Consider the following 20,948-nt stretch of genomic DNA (forward strand, 5'->3'; position numbering starts at 1 on the left):
TAACTCACAGATGTCTAAAGATGGCTTGTGGGGCAGAATTTATTCCAGCCTAATTGTGGTACAATAATAGCAATAAATTCATCTTTGATAGCTCTCACATACTGTACGTGTAGAGTAATAGGGCTCATTTGTATTTTTACAAATAAGAATAGGAATCTTATTGGTATTCTCAGCAATAAGTGGTATCCAAATGACTCTTCAGAAATCTAGCTATCAGTTCAATATTGTGTTTCTGATCTTGCTTAATTTTGTTGCAGTTTTTTTCTTTATTGATTAGCATTAATGTTAATGTTGGACTGAAAGCTTTTGCTCAATAGGGTGAACTAACTATTTATTGTAGAAGATACAGATGTATCTATTGTTCATGCTGAAGCCAGTGAAACATTATATAAAATCAGTTTGACCAGCAAATCTCAATAGCTCCAAAATGACTAAACAGACATGATGATGTCATCAGGTAATTGCTGCCATTGTGTAACAACATACTGATGTCAACAGTAAGTATGTAAATTATGACATTTGCCTGATGATGTCAACATGCACATTTTCTAATTCATCCCCCATGAACATTCATGTGTTTAGCCATCCCAAACATTTAGAACTTATTCTTTTTCTCCATGTCAAGAGATTAGGAAATAACTATGTTTGATTGATTATGTGTCATTAAGTTGTTTTCAGTTCCTAGTGGCCATGTAGGTAATTTTTCTCCATGGTAATAAAAATACATTCCTCATTCATTTTTTTCCCCCATTTCTTTCATTTGACATTGTGTTGCTTTAAACTGACATGGTAGCAGAACTCCACTTCAGATAGGCATTGTCTTTACAGTATGTGTATTCAGCCTGTGTTGACTTGTTATTGTCTTGAATTTATGAATAGAGCAGACATCACTCTGTGAGTGATGCATTTCTCCTTTAAGCAATTGTAATATTGAGATTTGTGGTCTCATATTCTCTGCCCCAGGAGCAATAGAAAACCTTTATTATTTTATACTTTCAACACAGCAGGCACCTACATGTCCAGGGAACAGCATTCTGTAAAACCTTTTGCATTTATTTTATGAATAATATCAAAGGCTCAAAACAATTGACTGCCTGTGTATCTTTTTGCAGACAAAATTACATATAAAGCCAGACCTTGTAAAAAGGATGAATTTGCTTGTAATAATAAGAAGTGCATATCTATGGCACTAGAATGTGATCAGTTTGATGACTGTGGAGATGGTTCAGACGAACAAGGCTGTAAAACAAGTAAGTTTGATTAAGAGATGGCCAAATTGTCATGCTCAAGGACAGAAAAAAAATACAGAACAGAATCTGCATAATCTAATTGATCTTAATGTGAACAATATAAAACTAATCAACAGTTCTTTTTTGATAGACCTGAACAGTGTAACTCAAATTATAATTACTGATATTTTACATATATGTTCATGGGATGGATTCATTTATAGAATCTCAATGCTTCAACTATTATGTTATCACTGCCAGATACCTCATTGCAGTGGTCCCCAACCCCCGGTCCGCGGACCGGTGCCGGGCCGTGGAGTACCTGGCACCGGGCCGCGCAGCGGCCGGGGGACATGAACGCTGCAGCGCAAAGGCTCCTGGGCCGTGCGCAAAAGCTCCTGGGCCGTGCGCAAAAGCTCCAGGGAAGAGAGCCCCGCGCAGGTACGCACGTGTGGCCCAAAGCCCTCACCCCTGCGCGCACTCAGCGGGCCACGGTAAAATTATCAAAGGCTGATTGGTCCGCGGCGATAAAAAGGTTGGGGACCACTGCCTCATTGTTTGTCCTCTTTCAAGAATGTAAACAGTTATTTTGTTGCATGTAGCTTGGTCTCCAAGTTGCAGTGTTAGTTGTATAATGGATTTTTCACAGCTTCCTTTGAAGTTGAGAAAAATATCGTGCTAAAGAGTCACAATTGTCTATTAATATTTATAAAGTTTATAATACCTGGATGCAGTACATTACAAACATTTGCCTCAAATGTTCTCTATTTCTTGAACCAAGAGAAGGAAAATAGTTTTCAATGCATATAAAAGAGCCTTTTTTATTTAAACTTTTTATTATTTCAGTCCTGAACACTAAAAAATAAAAAAATATGCTAATGTAGCCACATGGAGAAAAGTGGTAAGGAAAAGAGACAAATGAGAATCTTAATCCTTAGAAGGAGGAGAAAATGAAGACTGTGATATAGAGCACAGCATTGGGATCAGCAATTGAACAAGGCATTATTTAATTAAAATATGAGATTAGAGAGAAATACTATTCAATTTGAATTTATTTATGATTTGAGAAAATAGTTTTCCTAGGCTAGGATAGAGAGTATCATAATTGTAGCTTCTTTGGATACTCTCCCCAACAAGAATGAATGTAAAAAGGGATGATAGAACTTTTAGAGATCATTAACATTCCAAAATGTCTATGGGAATGTTTCCAAATTGTCACCATATTTCCAAAATTTCATCATATTTTAATATATATATATATGGTAGGGAATGAGGAAAGATAGTACATAACCACCAACTGCCACCAACAACTTATTTCCTAGGTATTTTGTTCTCCTTGCTCTAATAAGAATTAACGGGGGAGGAAGAAATAATAGGATCCCGACAATGGAGAAACAGTAAAAAGAGGCTGTCCATATTCTCCAGGAAAAATTATTCAAGTTGCTCTAGGCATTTCAAGTAACTCATTTATGTTCAGAGTTGATCTCTGTTTAAGGTTCCAATAAAACAGGAAAAGACATTATGTTAGAGATTCTGCTGGCTATCTCCTATGCATGTTTTTAGACATTTCAGTATATAATGAGATTTGGTCTGAATCATATTTAAAACTAGATTCCTTGTAGATATTCCATGTACTCCTCTCTTAATTTACTTTAATTATTTCTAATCATATTTATATACATGCAAACACAGAGAGATACACATTTTAAAAAACTTAAAAAACCAAAACACTAACTCTTATACATTTTCAAAAATGTAGGAAGGAATAGAAAAAAGGATATTAAATTAACAGCAATCTTTTGCATTTTGCATATCTCCATTGAGGTCATCTTCTTTACTCTCTATCCCAGTTTAACAGATTTAACATCAAGCATAGTTAAGAAATTCATCAAGTAAAGTCCTTCCCAGAGGCAATGAAATCACAACCGCTCCTATTTTGAAAGGCTTATTTCCTTTTACCCAGAACCCACAAACAACCTTTGCTGTTTCTGTTTAGAAACTCTAAAATCTGGAATTAGAACAGGATTGGAGCCAGTGCGTAGAGAGTGAGAGAAGATTAATCCTTTCCCATAGAGACAGAGAGAAGATAATCCTTTTATCAACCAATTCCCCCCAGAGAGTTGAAAAACAAAATAGGAACAGTAGGGACACTGCAGGATCACCTTCTTGTTTACCTGAAATAGTGATAATTGCTTAATCATAAATTAGGCATTAGTCTATATTAATCTTTAAGAAGCTATTGTTACAAATTGAGGTTAAAGTACCGCTCCATCAACTATGTTTACTGGCTTAACATGTTGCATTCAATGAGTCATTCAGAAATTTCTAAGATGAATTTGAAATAATTGAGATACATGTTGATTCTCCAAAATGTTGAAACATACAAATGGAGTTAGAGCTGAAATATTTCTAAGCTTGTTTCAATCAAAAATAATTTCTGTGCTACTCAGTTTTTTCTTAAGATCATATAAAAATAACTTCTGTGAAAATCAATCAAAATTGAAATATTATGTCTTTGTGTACATTTTGCTTATAGAAGGAATTATGATATTATAATAACATTTAAATTTATTTTTGTTAGGTTTGACTGAATACAACTGTGAAAATAATGTGAATCCTTGTGGTGATGATGCATATTGTAATAAAACCAAAACATCAATTTTCTGCCAATGTAAGCCTGGATTTCAGAGGAATAGAAGAAATTGGCAATGTGAAGGTATTTCTGAAGCACTGCTTTGAACCATTCTAAAAATGTTACATAATATTACTGGGTGGTGTTAGAAGTTTGATTTTAACAACAGTTAAAATATAGAGGAAGTCATTTCATTTGTGGCATTTGGAATTACGTTTTTTTAAAAAAAAAAAAAAAATCCTGAAAGTTAAGGAGACAAAATGTAACGAAGATTTTTTAAATAGCAGCAAAACTAAGAATTTACTTGGTTTTGTTATTTCTTCGTTTAATGAAAAACCTGGAGACATATTTTAATATATATTCCATTTAAATATTATTTAATATTACTTCATTATAAATATGTATATTTCACATTTTGGAATAATGTTTCTCTTAAATCAGTAGAAATAGGATCTGTATAAAAGTATGGCCGCCTTAAGAGTTTTATTAATTATAATGCAATAGCTCCTTAAAGCATAGAAGTCTGGAAAAAGAAGAACTGTTTTTCCAAATATACACTGCTCTTTTTGATATGTACTGAACTCTGAGAGTTCTTTGGATTCATTTCACATGAATTTACCAGCCTATATTAAATATGCCCTTGGTGTCTAATGGAATATTTATAATTTGTGTTCATGCTTGTAGTGAGTGTTAAAATCTTCAATATTCAATCAGCTAGAATTCAGGAAATTTGAAAATACTGAAATGTTTTGCTGATTGCATTGGTTTCATGGATCAAATATAAAAGCCTGCAGATTGTATTTATACTTATGATCAGTAGTGAAGTATTAAAAGGGGGAAAAGCAGTACCAGTGTGGTATGCTGTCACACAGGCAAAATGTAGAAAACCTATGGAGCTTGCATCATGAATGCAATACTGCTTTCAGCATTTTGAAAAACGCATTGGTTCCTATGGATACCTGTAGCTATGATACCTTAACCCAAGCTTGCATAGTTTATATTAGATAGAGGGCTTTGTACTACATGAAAGGGCTACATTCTAGAAGTGAACAGCTCCAGGGCCATAACTTGCCCCAATTTACGACAGGACTTCAGAGTTTAAAGCGGCTTTACAGAAATGGTTCTTTGGCTATACTTTTTCTATTACTGCTTTATACTATTAAAATATTGTTTATGAATTGTTTTGAACAATGTTAAATTTGTTTCCAAATTTTAATACCATCTGTCCCATCTTTTTGGAACAGCTTGCATGTGACTTGAAACAAATCATAAAGAATTTTCTTTTCTAGATATCAATGAATGTCTAATATTTGGCATCTGCTCCCAGCTCTGTATCAACGTAAAAGGGTCATATAAATGTACTTGTGAAAAGAACTATAAAGAGAGAAACAGTAGCTGCATTGCAAAAGGTAAGCTAACAAAATAATTCATGATGCTGGTGCACATGGCAATCATGACCCTTTCATGCACAATGGTACTGTAAATAAGAATACAACAGGACATGATGAAAAATTATTTTTCTTCTGTTCCTACTCCTTAATTGGAAACAAAGTAATATAGTAATTTTTATGACAAACCATTTCATTTATAATCTGATTTGAATTTTTTCACAATCCTGCATATGATGGAAAATGTGAACAGATTTACCATTTTTGGACCATGCTAATGTATTGTTTCACTGCATAGTATACTTGGCTGGGACTGAGGAAGGAAAATAAAGCATTATTAAATGTTATTAGTAGGCACTGTGCATCTTCTGCTCAAAAGAGAAGCACACAGAGAAAGTTTTTCCTCAGGTTTCTATTTGCGAGTAAAAGCCTTGAAGACATTATGCTGTTTCTATTTTAAGAGGAATAATTGCTTATGCATCTGATTTTTGTTAATGTACGTTAAATCTTGCATTTATTATACTCATTTCATTATTGAAAGCAATAAATTAAAAAGTAATTTGTTTGTAGTTCTTAATTCATATCATATGATCTGCTTGGAAAATAGTCTTACCTTCTCTGTCAGTGGATGCTTCCATCGATTATATTAGACTATTTTCTGTGACTAGAAATAGCCATTTCTCAGAACCATAAATCAGAATCCCAATCCTTTCCTTAAATACATTAATACCTGATTCCAGAGACATATAAAGTCTATTTGAAATATTGCTAATATTACTGAAATTTTTTAAAATTACTCAGATATATCCCCTGTGAGAAATCAAGTTTCCTTTTATTTCTACTTTCACATACATTTAGACTGTAATGGAAACTTCATTGGATTACTAATGTTTACACATAAGACTTGCAATTTTAGATAATAAAACTGTACAACCTCCACGTACTTTCCATTATTTATTCTTAAAATATTTAGTAGCACCCTTCATCCTTAAATATTCCACAGCAAGTTACACAAATGAAATAGTGGGACTGTAAGGTACAAAACAAGCAGCCATTTACTTAAAGCTACTGATCTTTTTAAAAAATTGCCTAATAATAACATATAATGCCTGGTATCTGGGGAAAAACAATGTTGACATCAAATGAATGTCTTAGGAATACCTCGCAGGTCATTTGAAATTAAACTGTTTTCTTCTAGATGCTTCTCTGCAAAGAAGTAAAGAATGAAAGATGTAGTCCTATTTGAAAATTAATGCTAATACTTATAATTTATTCAAAAATATAGAAAACAATTCTAAAAATTCCTTTTAAATTTGCAAACACTGATGCAAATATACTGCCCTGATAGCTATAATTTTTTTCATTGATTTTTCCTGAAAATTTCCAAAGAAAAATTTGATTACATGATTACAGATGAGAAGTTATCAGGGCATGGATAACAGTATACTGTCTTTCTCCCAAAGAAGCAGCAACATTTAAATTCATAAATTTACTAGCTGAGCTTCAATTTATTGACTATTATCCAAGTTGATAAATTAAATAACAAAGTTCATATTATAAAGCTAAAGGTAAAGGTTCCCTTTGCACATATGTGCTAGTCATTCCCAACTCATATCATAGGGCAAAATAAAATTCCTGTTGCTAAAACTCATTCAGAATTCCCAGTAATATCATAAAATAGCTTTGTATTAAGCATAACGGACAAGAAGCATTACTATAGACCTCATGCCAAGACAACTCTCTATAATAAAACTTGCTCTAAGAACCAAGAGCAAAGACTTTCTATTTTAATAATAGGTCTAATATTTCAAGAAATTTTGAAAATAGGAAAAATAATAAAACTTTGTCCTGTACTTTTAAAAACAGGTAGAGGAAAGAATAATTTAAAAGAGAGGGAAAGAATGTGTTGCAGTATATATTATTATTTAAATGAATAGCAATGTATATGTTAGTTAAGTAAATTCAGTTAAATAAGAAATATTCATAAGACTTTCTTCCACACGTTACTTAACTCTGGAATCATTCCTATTGAATTCAGTCAAACTTAAAAATATTTGAAGATAACTAGGATGTGGATCACAATAGAAATCAACAGTAAAACAACCCATATAAGTATAAAACTTTAAATAAATGAATTTCTCTCCTTTTTAATAGTTGAAATTTACTTTATTTTTGTATTTCATTACAATAATTTCCAGGCTCTGAAGATCAAGTTCTCTACATTGCTAATGACACTGATATCCTGGGTTTTGTATATCCATTCAACTACAGTGATGTTCATCAACAGATTACACACATTGAACATAACTCAAGAATAACTGGAATGGATTTATATTATCAAGGGGAAATTATTATTTGGAGCACTCAATTTAATCCAGGAGGCATTTTCTATAAAAAGGTCAATGGGGGAGAAAGAAGACAAAGCAATAGCGGTGTGATAGTAAGTCAACAATGCTGAGATATTTTGCATGTTTTTATTTTGGAATTCTTTTTTCTTTTTTCATTTAAGTGTGACAGTTTCCAAATACAAAAAGTTCCAGATAACTTAGAGTTCCAATTCTTTATCCTTGTGAACCACGGTAATTCAGTGTAGATTAACAGTAATATAAAGGTATGTGTTGTATTGTTCCTGGAACTGATTTTTACTATGACTTAAAAAAATGTCTTCTTCATGGTGAACCAGTTCACAATTATAGTCACCTTAAGAATAATAATAAAAAAGAGACATGGTGGCTCAGTGTCTAAGACTCTGAGTTTGTCGATTGAAAGATCAGGAGTTCAGCGGTTCGAATCCCTAGCACCATGTAACAGAGTGAGCTCCCATTACTTGTCCCAGCTTCTGCCAACCTAGCAATTAGAAAGCATGTAAAAAATCAAGTAGAAAAATAGGGACCACCTTTGGTGGGAAGGTAACAGTGTTCCGTGTGCCTTCGGCATTTAGTCATGCCGGCCACATGACCATGAAGACATCTTCAGACAGTGCTGGCTCTTTGGCTTTGAAACGGAGATGAGTACCACCCCCTAGAGTCAGGAACAACTAGCACATATGTGCGAGGGGAACCTTTACCTTTACCTTTACCTTAAGAATAAAAATATTTGCACTTGTTAGAGTTTGATAAGTTGTGACCAAATAAAATATATATTTAGCATCTGTAAAATGTGTCATCCTGGGAAGACTTCTTTGTTGTTATAATACAAAGATACTATCAGAAGAGAATATATGTAGCTCAGGATTGAACTCTGGAGTCCTTAGTGTTCTCTGAGTTTGGTTGTTTTCTTGCAGACTTGGCTACATTACCCAACTAGGTAAAATTCAGCGCTAGCTGAAGATGTTCAGTGGTGGTGCTGAAGCCATTACCTACCTATAGGTAGAGCTGTGGTGGCGCAGTGGTTAGAGTACAGTACTGCAGGCTACTTCTGCTGACTGCTGGCTGCCTGCAGTTCGGCAATTCAGATCTCACCAGGCTCAAGGTTGACTCAGCCTTCCATCCTTCCAAAGTCAATAAAATGAGGACCCAGATTGTTGGGGGCAATATGCTGACCCTGTAAACCAATTAGAGAAGGCTGTAAAGCACTGTAAAACAGTATATGTCTAATTGCTATTGCTATTGCTACCTAATCAAAGGCAAACAACCAAGCTCAGAGTGTGCCAAAACCTGCATTTAATACCAATGTTTTTATTTCTTTGTATATCAAAATATCTCCTATGTAGGCTGCAACAAGCAATATAGTAGATTTCAGTACTTCTCAGCTTTGATATGGTTTATTGTTATGTTATTTCTAATTATCAATATCCTGATTTGGCCAATTATCTATGTCCTGAATATATCACAAAGAACTTGTTGGAATGCATTCCCTTTAAGGAAAGGGTCATTGATGCAACTGTGGCAGGTAGGCCGCTTAGTCTATGTTGCACCATATATATATATTTTCAAATATTAGAAGAATTCTATTGATGCTCACAACAGTGCAGGTATTTTGAAGCACACAGATCATTCCCTGCAGTAATTTCTATAATATCTTTTGAACATTCTGAGTTCTTGTCTGAGAAAATTCTGTGTATGCAGTGCGTGTGTCTGTGTGTGTCTGCAGAACTTTCTCAGATATTTGTGTACTTAAGAAGGTAAGCATAAACCTATTTTCTCTTTATCCTATGTGGATTTTTGTGAAATTTGATATTTTTCACTTTCCTTTCAGTTTTATTTTCATCTCAAACAGATTTTGATAATCTATATATATATAAAAGCGAAAACCACTCACGCATTAATCACGAAATCTCCAGAACCATAAAGCCCACAAACTTGAAATTTGCCACATATATTCCTCTTGGCTTCTAGGTGCTCACTAAGAAAGGATTTTTCTAAATGACCATCAGAGCATTAGTATTTCCTATATTATTATAACATGCTCTGATGCTAATTAGTTAGACATTCGACTCCCCCTCCCAACTTGAAAATAACTCTGGAGAGAATGGGATAGCATAGGACAGGTTTCTGTGGGGCAAACCTTATGGAGAGAAGGGGCTAGAAAGCCTGAGGGAGAGAAGGGGATAGGATAGGAGATGTTTTTATGGGGCAAGGCTAAGGGAGAGAAGGAGATAGAATAGGGGATGATTCAAGCTGTGTCGATTTATCAAGCCCGATCACATAGTTTCGTAGTGACGCACGGGGATCCAGCTAGTATTAACAATAACTAATGTTTTGGAATAGCATAATTATTTAACATTTTATTGCTTAAATGTTTTATACTTTATTTTAATTTATTGATGGTTATTAATAAAAACAATACATGTGTAAACAGACTCATAAATATTCATACAGAAATGATTGCTCAAATTAATAAGGTTTGTCCATTTAGGGCAATGTAGAATATATATGTGAATATAAGTGAATGTAACTGAAGTTAGTAAAACATCAGTTTTGAAATATTTATCCTATATTGTATTTATGGTACATATTTATAAATTAAATTGTAATTTCAAAAGTCAAAAAAGTAATTGTAGACATTGAAGCAAAAGTCATTGTTTCTTATCCATTATTTGTCTATGAATGCATATAATCCTAATAATTTAAATTTAAGAAGAGAAAAATAGAGAAATAAAGAATGGTATATATGTGTATTTTAAAACTGCAGAAAGATATTCTGCTGGTTAAAGCCCCAGGTGACTTCCTTCTGTTCCACATTGGCATTTCTGTAGACAGTGAAGAGTCTTTACAGGAGTTGGGATATCTCTATAGGTATCCTTGATATAGGACAATAATTGAGCCCGAACCATGGTTGTAAGTCATGGCAATTATAAAGAATGTCACCGTGTATTCTGATTTGATTTTAGGACTACATCCTGGCTTTGCCAGGGACAGTCATTACAGTGAAAAAAAGTGAAGAAAAAACAGCTTGCTGAAGGGGATAGGCAGCTCCTCTCTATGCACAGAAGCTTCATGATTCAAGCTTCTTTTCTCCAGGCCAGATGTGTATTCCCCTCCTGTCTGCTGGAGACACTCTGCCCAATGCGAGGCAAAATAAATCTGTTAGGCAGCGCTTTTGTTTTCAGAGTGAAAAAGTCCACTCTTTGACAGCAAAAAATGCTGCTTAATGGGGAGATTCTCTGGAGTCCATTTTCAATCAGCCTTATTGACAACAAAAAGGAGATTCAACCCAGTATGGGACAAAATCAACCAAGCAGTATTTTTGTTATCAAAAATGGCTGAAAAAGATCCATCCTGAAACTCAAGCAGAAATCCAAGCTTGAATTTCAGGATGGACTGTTTTCACCAACTCCCAAGAATCAACCAGGCAACTACAGCCTGCTATCTTCCCTGCTGAATTCTCTGTTGACTTTGTGGGGTAGCCAGTAGGAAAGATTGCAAATGGCAATCACATAATTTCAGGGTGCTTGGCAACCCATCACTGGCGCAAGCAGGTTGTCAAGTGCCCAAATTGCAATTGCATGACCATGGAGCGCAACAACATCTGAAGGTTAGGGACTGGTTGTAAGTCCCTTTGTCTAGGACTGTTATAATTTCAAGTGGGCTGGCCTAGGCTGAACCCTCCTATCAAAACCAGCTGGAACTAACTGCAGAGGAAGGGGAAGAAGCGGCACAATACTGTGCTGCCAAACTCCAACTTCCAAGCTAGTCCAGCAGGATACCATGATCAATGGTATAGAAGGCTGCTGAGAGGTCAAGAAGAGCAAGGATGGATGCACTACCCCTTCCCCCTACTTCTGCTACAGGTCATCTAAGAGTGACATTGATGCTATCTCAATCCCATATCCCAGCCTGAATCCTGAGTGAAAGGGATCCAGATAATAATCCAATTCATTCAGAACCCTATGAGGCTGCTGTGCAACAACTTTCTCTACAGCAAACCTGAGTATTTTACAGCCACAGGCCATATCTGGTCCTTTGGCTGTCCCTGTTGGGCCTGCATGAAGTCAATCAGAAATTACAAATCAAATAAGTAAATAAGAGTGCTGCAGGAGGCAGGAGAAGAAGCTGAGTCAAGTTCAACTCTGCACAGTTGTGGTGCACTCCTTCAGTCGACTGGCTGAATGTTTTCACCTGTTTGCTAAACCCTATCAATTGATACTCCAAATATCATTTATATCATTGCTACTATATGGCCCCTTTAGAGCTATCCTTTCTTATATATACCCATGAAGAAATTGTGAAATGGCAATTGCAAAACCTTAATGGATTAAAAACTATATGAAAGGCAAAAATATAATATACAAAGCAATTTTGGCAATCTATGAAGCATAAAGTAGAATGATATCTAAGTATTTTTGGAGAAATATAAATTTGAACTCAACAATAGAATAGAATAGAATAGAATTTTATTTGCCAAGTGTGATTGGACACACAAGGAATTTCTCTTGGTGTATGTGCTCTCAGTGTACATAAAAGAAAAGATACGTTCTTCAAGAATCATAAGGTACAACACTTAATGATAGTCTTAGGGTACAAATAAGCAATCAAATCATATTAGGAAACAGTCAATATAAATTATAAGGATACAAACAACAAAATTATAGTCATACAGTCATTAGTGGAAGGAGATGGGTGATAGGAACGATGAGAAGATTAATAGTAGTGCAGACTTAGTAACTAGTTTGACAGTGTTGAGGGAATTATTTGTTTAGCAGAGTGATGGCGTTCAGGAAAAAACTGTTCTTGTGTTTAGTTCTGGTGTGCAGTGCTCTATAGCATTGTTTTGAGGGTAGGAGTTGAAACAGTTTATGTCCAGGATGCGAGGGGTCTGTAAATATTTTCACAGCCCTCTTTTTGACTCTTGCAGTATACAGGTCCTCAATGGAAGGCAGGTTCGTAGCAATTGTTTTTTCTGCAGTTCTAATTATCCTCTGAAGTCTGTGTCTGTCTTGTTGGGTTGCAGAACCAAACCAGACAGTTATAGAAATGCAGATGACAGACTCAATAATTCCTCTGTAGAGCTGTATTAGAAACTCCTTGGGCAGTTTGAGCTTTCTGAGTTGGTGCAGAAAGAATATTCTTTGTTGTGCTTTTTTGATAACGTTTTTGATGTTAGGGGTCCATTTTAGATCTTGCGATATGGTAGAACCTAGAAATTTGAAGGTCTCTACTGTTGATACTGTGTTGTCTAGTATTGTGAGAAGTGGAAGTATTGAAGGGTTTCTCTTAAAGTCTACCACCATATCTACAGTTTTGAGTGTGTTCAGTTCCAGATTGTTCCGGTCGCACCATGAGGCTAGTTGTTCAACCTCCTGTCTGTATGCAGATTCATCATTGTCTCGAATGAGACCGATCACCATTGTGTCATCTGCGAACTTCAGTAATTTAACAGATGGATCATTAGAGATGCAGTCATTGGTATATAGAGAGAAGAGAAGTGGGGAGAGCACACAGCCTTAGGGGGCCCCTGTGCTAATTGTACAGGTATCTGATATAATTCTGCTTAGCTTCACCTACTGCAACAAAGGGTATTAAAATATACAGATGTTTATACTTTAAATGTTCTTTAAAGCTCAATGTTAAAATTGTAGGTTTCTTTATAGACAAATCAGGTCAAATAAGTATATAGCAGAGCAATTTTAAACATCTATTTTTTGCTTTCTTTCTAGTGTCCTGAATTCAAACGCCCTAGAGACATTGCAGTTGACTGGATAGCTGGAAACATTTACTGGACTGATCATTCCAGAATGCATTGGTTTAGTTATTATACAACTCATTGGACAAGTTTAAGATACTCCATCAATGTGGGACAAATAAGTGGACCAAACTGCACGAGACTCCTTACAAATATGGCAGGAGAACCATATGCAATTGCTGTAAATCCTCTGAAAGGGTACGTTGTTAACAAGAACTTTTATGATAGGCATTATGTAAGCCATTGTATAGGGCAAGTTCTCTGGAATGACATAGCTTCTCTGTTTGCTTGGCCCTACTCTTCACAGAGAAGGAAATTAGTCCTTTCTTGCCTGCTTCTTTGCTTGTCGGCAAATTCTCAATTAAAATTACTCAAAATGCAAATTCCCTATGAGATCAGCGAGAATGACTTTAATATTTTCATTTAAATAATAGCCAGTTGAATAATCCAATAGATCCTGGTAAAGGGCAGAAATATGAATATGTAGAGGACTGAAACAAACATATTTAATGCAGAAAATAACATACAGAAGAGCATTGAAAAGTTGCTTGGGGACCAGACTCATAGATCTTTTCTGAAACGGCAGTGATCAAAGTCAGAGTAAAGACCACTGCAAAGCCTGCAATAATTGCTTTTAGCTTTGTCACAAAACTGATATTGTTCCATATATATCTGTTTTCAGTACTCGTTTTACTTGAGCCTGATTATATCTATACTGCCTTGAACTTCCACTTCTTATTACAGTTCAGACAATGGCTAGCAGCCGCTATTTAGAAACAAAATAAACCATAGCTCAATAAAATTGTGCCCTATGCCTTGGGAAAATATGTGAGACTTCTCAGATAAATGTTTAAATTCAGGGAACAAGACAAAAATAAATCTGTATTATGAAGACACCACTAACTGGCAATTTTAGAAGAAAGAATCCTTGGCCTTTACTCAGAGGATATTACAAAGCTACATGGAGAAAGAATGGCCACTGGCTTATTATCCTGCATCCCTAGCAATGCTAACTAGCCAGGCTTATTATTCCTGACTTCACATCTCAGTCCTGTGTGAATATGTCTGACCAGGGCCTACAGGAAATCATAATCTTCAGATGTTACCATAGAATGAATACTTGTAAAAACATTATAGCCCATCCATAATTAACCAGAGATATTAAAGAATAGAATAGAATAGAATAGAATAGAATAGAATAGAATAGAATAGAATAGAATAGAATAGAATAGAATAGAATAGAATAGAATTCTTTATTGGCCAAGTGTGATTGGACATACAATGAATTTGTCTTTGGAGTATCTTATGACAAGCTACCATGTAAATGATCTAGAGTTTATGTCTGGGCATTATTCTCATTAGTTTTTCATTTGGGTTCATGGAATAGAGTTTCTTCAGTTTCAAAATAAAAGATAGGTAGTTTTGTGAATTCTCAGAAGAACATGAATAAACTGACATATAGGAGCAGGCTCTTTGTGTTAAGTATAATGGAACAGTACTATGTGATTTGTGTTTGGGATTTCCAGCATGATGTATTGGACTGTAATTGGAGATCGTTCTCATATAGAAGAAGCAGCGATGGATGGTACTTTGAGGAGGATAATAGTACAAAAAAATTTACAAAGACCAACAGGTACAGTTAAATTTTAACAATACGTTATATATTAATGGACTCCATTTCAGCTATTCTGAAATGTTATTCTGTGTTATATTGCAACCTAGCAATAATCCTGATTCAGGTTTTTTTATATTGTTCAATAGTTTTCTTTATCCTGCAAGAATGACTTTTTTCTATTTTTTTTCTCCCTTGATGTTGCAAGAATTTTCCACAGAATCATTTTTTTATGTTATTCAAATGTCATATCCAGATTGTACTTTTAGGATAACACATCCTTGCAATATATAAAACAATATACAGTATATAGAACTATATACAGTAGTACTTGTTTTTTTTATGTTTATTAATTCAGTCATAGGTATCTGCAAAAGGGATTAAGTGGGGTAAATGACATAATGAACCATCCAGAATTGCCTTTTAAGATAAGTAGCCATACCAATCTTTTAAATCAATATGAAATGAAATATGCACCACAATGTTGTGATGCATAGTATATGACTTACATTCACTGTTGGGATCCAGTATAAAAAGTTGGGCAATGAACAGTTCATCCTGTTTCCAACATTGTGATTTGTACCTGACTGTTTTGATGGCAAAAGAAACTATTTTAAAAGTTTCCATACACAACGACAAATAGTTTCAAATAATGTATTATCTGCAGCTTTTAAAATAAATAAGCAAACCAATTCATGTGATATTTTCTTACTAACCTTACAGGTTGTAAGACAGATTGCACAATTGCTGCTTTCTGACTTTTAGAATGAGCAGCATACAAACAAATCAATAATATCCACATTGTTAAAGTTTGTTGTACACATAAATTAATATTAATATTTTATTCAATCAATCATTGATAATGTTATGTCCACATATGACTAAGAAGAAAAATGACAATGTGGGAAAGAATGCATTGACATCATTCTTATTTGTACAGTAAACAATGTCCTTCAGTGTGGATATAATCCTAACAATTATAAAGCCTCTAGCCATCAAAACATTCCTGGAATTTTACTAGGAAACTTTATTTTTTAACATGTTTTAATATAACAGAGTTGACATAACAATCTGTACATTGATCTTAGAAATGTATATGTAATATATAAAAGTTATGCAATAAATATAAACATAAACTTTAAGAAAGTGAAAGCATGAAAAAATTACAGCTTTTTGTAAGTACGTTTATACGTACATTATAGGAACTGTAACATTAGACATCTGTGCATCCTACATACCGGTATATCTGTGATATTTTTACTATAGAACATTATACAGACATAAGTTTTTTTTAATATAGAATGAAATCTTGGGAATCAGGAAAAAATTGGAGATTTAGCAGAGCAAGCAATTAAAGAAGATTGTGTTTTGAATCCTTCTAAGAATCAAGAAGGATTAATACAATGTTATATTATTTCTGTTTTTGCCCTTATGTACTAGAGTTGTTAGGAACAATTATTTTTCCTATTTGCATACATAAGTGTTCTCAGTATTGACATAACGATTTTACCTATCATTTAGAGTGTATGAATCAAGTGTACTGTAAAATATTAACAAAACAGTGGCAGATTACGAAACTCTGAACAAAACTCTGTATTACTGAGTTTTTTTAATGTCCTTTAGTCCAAGATTGAACAAAGTCTAAATTAAATGCCTGCACTGATCCTGGGAAAAGTTGGAGCTGGTTTAAAGTACAGTAGATAACTGTAATGTTTATGATTTTTCTGAAGTGAAAATCAGATGTCAAGCAAAACCAATCTTAGTCTGTATTAGAATTCAGTAATACTCATTATAAGCAAAATTTTACTTTGGAAAATGTATACTGATTCCACCATAATTGATGCTGAATGTGAAATCAATATTGCAAAGTGAAGTACTTTGTTGCAAGCAGACAAAATATGGGAATTCAATAATACACAATGTATTTATTATGATCAATTCATTGGTCCTGGTTATATCTTCATTTAGTTGCTTAGACCTTATAGTGGTTTTATGAAACCTTATAATAGATTATTTTATAAATTTGTAGCCAGTTTAGTTAAATAGGTGAATGTGGCAACTCTGATTTTTCTCATTACGCATTTCTCTTCCTTAAGCTAATTTCATCTGTTTGCCTTTTATATTTTTGATCTAAAAATATTTACATTTTTGTTCAACTTTTTTAGCATACATTTTAATTTGCTTAATTTTTTATCATACATTTTCTACACACCATCTCTTAATTTTTTGTATCCATTTCATACTAATATCTGATTTTTCTACCTTCTTTTCATACTTAATGTGATGAAAAGCAGTTTTTCCTAAGGTAGCAAGTATTTCTGCATACCATTCTCTAATATGTGCATTTTTTGCAACTGGAAACTGCATCACGTCTAGAAAAATGACTTTTGGTTTGCATATGTAGTCTAGAAAGTATGAAGGATGGCTGGATTTCCTTCAAATTTAACCTTACCCCTAATTTAGGTCCTCTTTTATTCCATTAATATTGTAACATCCAGATACAAACTACTATACAGGCAGTTCCTGATTTATACCAGGGTTCTCTTTCAGAGACTTTTGCATCAAGCAGTTAGATATAACATCTGCATGCTCAAACATTGCAGTCAATGTTCTTGTGCATCTTTCTGAAATGATGGATTTAAGTATGTCAAGTGTTATATAATTGTCTGCACGTTTGGACTAACTACAGTGTTCTATGGCGAAATCCAAATCTAGAAGCATACTTCTAAAATTTCATCCCATCTATTGTTTTGTATAATTCTTTTTTTAAAAAAATTGTGAGATTATTTTTTTATACAGTATTTTACATTCAAATTCTTAACATGTTTACAGGTTTAGTGGTTGATAACTTCAGTCAACGCTTGTTTTGGGCTGATTTTGAATTATCAGTAATTGGCAGTATTCGTTTTGATGGCTCTGATTCAGTTATATGTGTTAGCAGCAAACAAGGTAAGTATATATTTGTATATATGTTTGAGGGTTCTGCTTAGTATCTTAGCTGTTCATAGCATTGCACTCTTCTGGATAGAGAGCTTTAATATTCCCAGGATCTTTTGGAATCACTCCTTCAGCATAACAGTCATACCTCTGAGTGTTCGTACCACCACTGAGCCAGTTTGGCCTTTATTTTTCACACCTTTCTAATTCCGACCTAAGTTCTTAGTACTTCTCAAGCTTCTCGAATTCCTTCCTGATTTTGCTGTCACTTGGCACCACTATATCTATGACCATCACTATCTTCTGTCTTGTCTACTATCACAATATCTGTCATAGTATTGATTGTCCATCTGGATCTGGAAGTCCCACAGGTTCTTAGCTCTGTTATTCTCAAAGACCTTCTGTGGAATCTCCCATTTGGACTTGGGAGGATCTAGCCCATACATTATGCAGATGTTCCTGTATACAATGCCAGTTACTTGTTTGGGCTGTTCAGGATATGCTGTTCCTTTCTGGCTCTTATATCCTGCCACCATGTGTCTCTGAGATCTGTCTCAGAGGCCTCTCTAAAGATACTTAGTGTCTGTTCTAGTACTGCTATGATCTGTGCTTCAGTGCTGATCATTATCTTCCATTATCTGTTAATGGTACATCCCATGCAGGATCTTGTCTTGCTGTAGTACTTTCTTTGTCTAAACTTCCTTCCACAGCTGCTGCCTCAGGCATTCTCTCAGCAGCATATCAATGGGTGCCATCTTACTGATCAGGACACCCTGGGTTTTGTTCAGGACAATGGCTTTGACACTCCTCAGATTCCACCTACCCATTTTTGGGCTGGTATAGCTTCTGGGTGTTGGGCTTCAGGTGGAAGTCTCCATACATTATGAGGAGCTTCCAGGTCTTCAGATTGGCAGCCTCCATATCCTTGGGCCAATTCACTATACCAGTAAGATATTTAATACCTGGCAGTGCATATGTATTGATGGTTAATGGTGTGGATCTTGCTCTTTTCATTGAGCTGGCTCTTCAGGTCCCTATCTTTTGATGATATTTAGAAGTTGCTATCTTCCTTGCCTTGTCTTTCTGGTTGCCATGTGACTGTGGGATACCAAGGTACTCATAGCTGGTCTGTATGTCTGGTATGTGACCTGCTGGTAATTCTACAGACCAGCTATGAGTACCTTGATATCCCACAGTCACACAGCAACCAGGTGATTCCTCTGTGCTGCTAAGCATTAATGCATTTTTGACAGGTGTGAATAAGGCTCAGGCCAGATGCTGTCCAGCAATTCATGTTCTTGATTCAATACTGGATGTCTAGTAATGTGATAGTGACTAGTTCTTTTTCTGGAATCTTACTGTGGTCTGATCTCAATTCCTGCACCACTTTACACTGGTGTTATGTATCTTCTCTTTTTCCTATATGTTCTTCTAGTTTTGTTCAGTTTCTACTGTTTGTGATTCTGCTGTTACTGTACTGTTGCATTGAAGTTGAGATTATACTTTAGTTGGTTCTTTGGAGAACAGGACATTTACCTTCTTGACCTCTGCTTCTCTATATCTCCTTAGCCTAGTAGCCAGTGCTCTGAGACCTTGTTTAACAGTCTCTAGAGCTTCACATGGAAACAGGAGCTGGATTTTGTTTTCAGTAGCCAAGTAGTTCCACCAGTTTATTAACCTCTCTCCAAATTGCCTTGATCTATCCTCTAACCTCATTTTCCGGAGGGGGGGTAGGTACGTATTGCTTCTCATCTTGATTGTGTAATCAACCACCTCCAGGATTACAGAGGCTGTAATGTATTCCATTTATTGGTTTGGGTTGTAAGGATTTTTGTGAGAGCTCTATTGGCATCTTCTAGTATATTATCTGAATATACTTTTCCACCAAGCATTGGTTGACATTGAGCATTGGTCATGAGGGTTGACTGTTTAGCTAGTTTACAAATTTAAAATTTACAAATAAACAAATTAAATTAAAATCACTGGAGGTTTTTAAGGAGAGATTAAACAGCATTTTGTCCGGAATGTTATAGGGGCTTTTGTCTGAGCAGAGGATTGGACCTAGAAGACCTCCTAGGTCTCTTCCAATTCTGGTATTGTTAGTTTATCCATGATCTTATGCCTCATATAAACTTCTGTGTTTTGTAATACAGGGAGTGGCAATTTCATTCCACTTTCAGATGTTGACTGCACATATACTTGTTCTTCTGGGTTTTCTTGAGTCCAGGATGTAATGTATAATTAGCCTATCTGGTTGTGAGAGCAGCTTTCTCTTCGCTATGCTGAAACATTGGGTCATTGGCTGTTTCTCAGTTAGTGTAGATGTAGGTCTTCCGTCTATCCATAGTATCCTCTTATGCTTCATATATCATGTTTCATTAGTCTGCTGTTCTGGTAGCATTCCATCAATTCCAGGTTCTTTTGTTTTGTTTATGCATGGTTTATTCCAATAATTTATTTATTGCCAGATTGTCCTGGTTCCCCAACATCTGATACAGACGTTGTGATGCTTCTAGGCATCATCTGAGCCATTATGACTCTCCTAGTTTGTGACTCTCATATCTGAAGTAGGCAGGTGAAGTGTTAGGGAGTCTTTGCCTAAGGACCCCTACTGGTAAGGTATGATCGTTTTCAGTTGAATTGTACAGTGTATATGTTGTATTAAAGCTGGAATGAAATTTGAAGTAATTTATTTTGGTCTGATTTTCTTTACATCTCAAAAGCCTGGCATTTTAATAGATGTGTAGAGTTTTTATATCCACTGCATGTATACATGTGCATGCGTCTGCATGTGCAATGCACACTGTGCATATCCCCAAGATCTGGTTTTCTTCTAGAGTTTTTTTTTAATTTTTCCAACCAAATTGAAGTCTGTGAACAAAGGGACAAAGTATGCTTTACTGTAGGGTTTATAGGATAAAGTACTTTGACATCTTTTGATACTTCTGCAAATGTATTAGAAAATGATAATAATTAATAACTTTCCTATTTGAATTATTTTAGCTGAGGAAACTTTCTGTAATGTT

At 34.8% G+C, this 20,948-nt stretch overlaps 1 protein-coding gene across 1 annotated transcript in view; it reads left to right on the top strand.

The window, feature by feature from the left end:
• Positions 1-20,948, top strand: part of LRP1B (LDL receptor related protein 1B) — a 989,801-nt gene that overhangs the window by 935,425 nt on the left and 33,428 nt on the right. Inside the window, exons 74-80 of the mRNA XM_070957016.1 lie at positions 1,113-1,250; positions 3,811-3,945; positions 5,151-5,270; positions 7,448-7,689; positions 13,348-13,571; positions 14,900-15,006; positions 17,818-17,934. Of these exons, the coding sequence (XP_070813117.1) occupies positions 1,113-1,250; positions 3,811-3,945; positions 5,151-5,270; positions 7,448-7,689; positions 13,348-13,571; positions 14,900-15,006; positions 17,818-17,934 (1,083 nt within the window). The remainder of the gene's footprint in view (positions 1-1,112; positions 1,251-3,810; positions 3,946-5,150; positions 5,271-7,447; positions 7,690-13,347; positions 13,572-14,899; positions 15,007-17,817; positions 17,935-20,948) is intronic.

This window comes from Pituophis catenifer, unplaced genomic scaffold (assembly GCF_029215685.1).
Source record: "Pituophis catenifer annectens isolate HBS135680 unplaced genomic scaffold, rPitCat1.0.hap2 SCAF_1, whole genome shotgun sequence".
Classification (NCBI taxonomy): Eukaryota; Metazoa; Chordata; class Lepidosauria; order Squamata; family Colubridae; genus Pituophis; species Pituophis catenifer.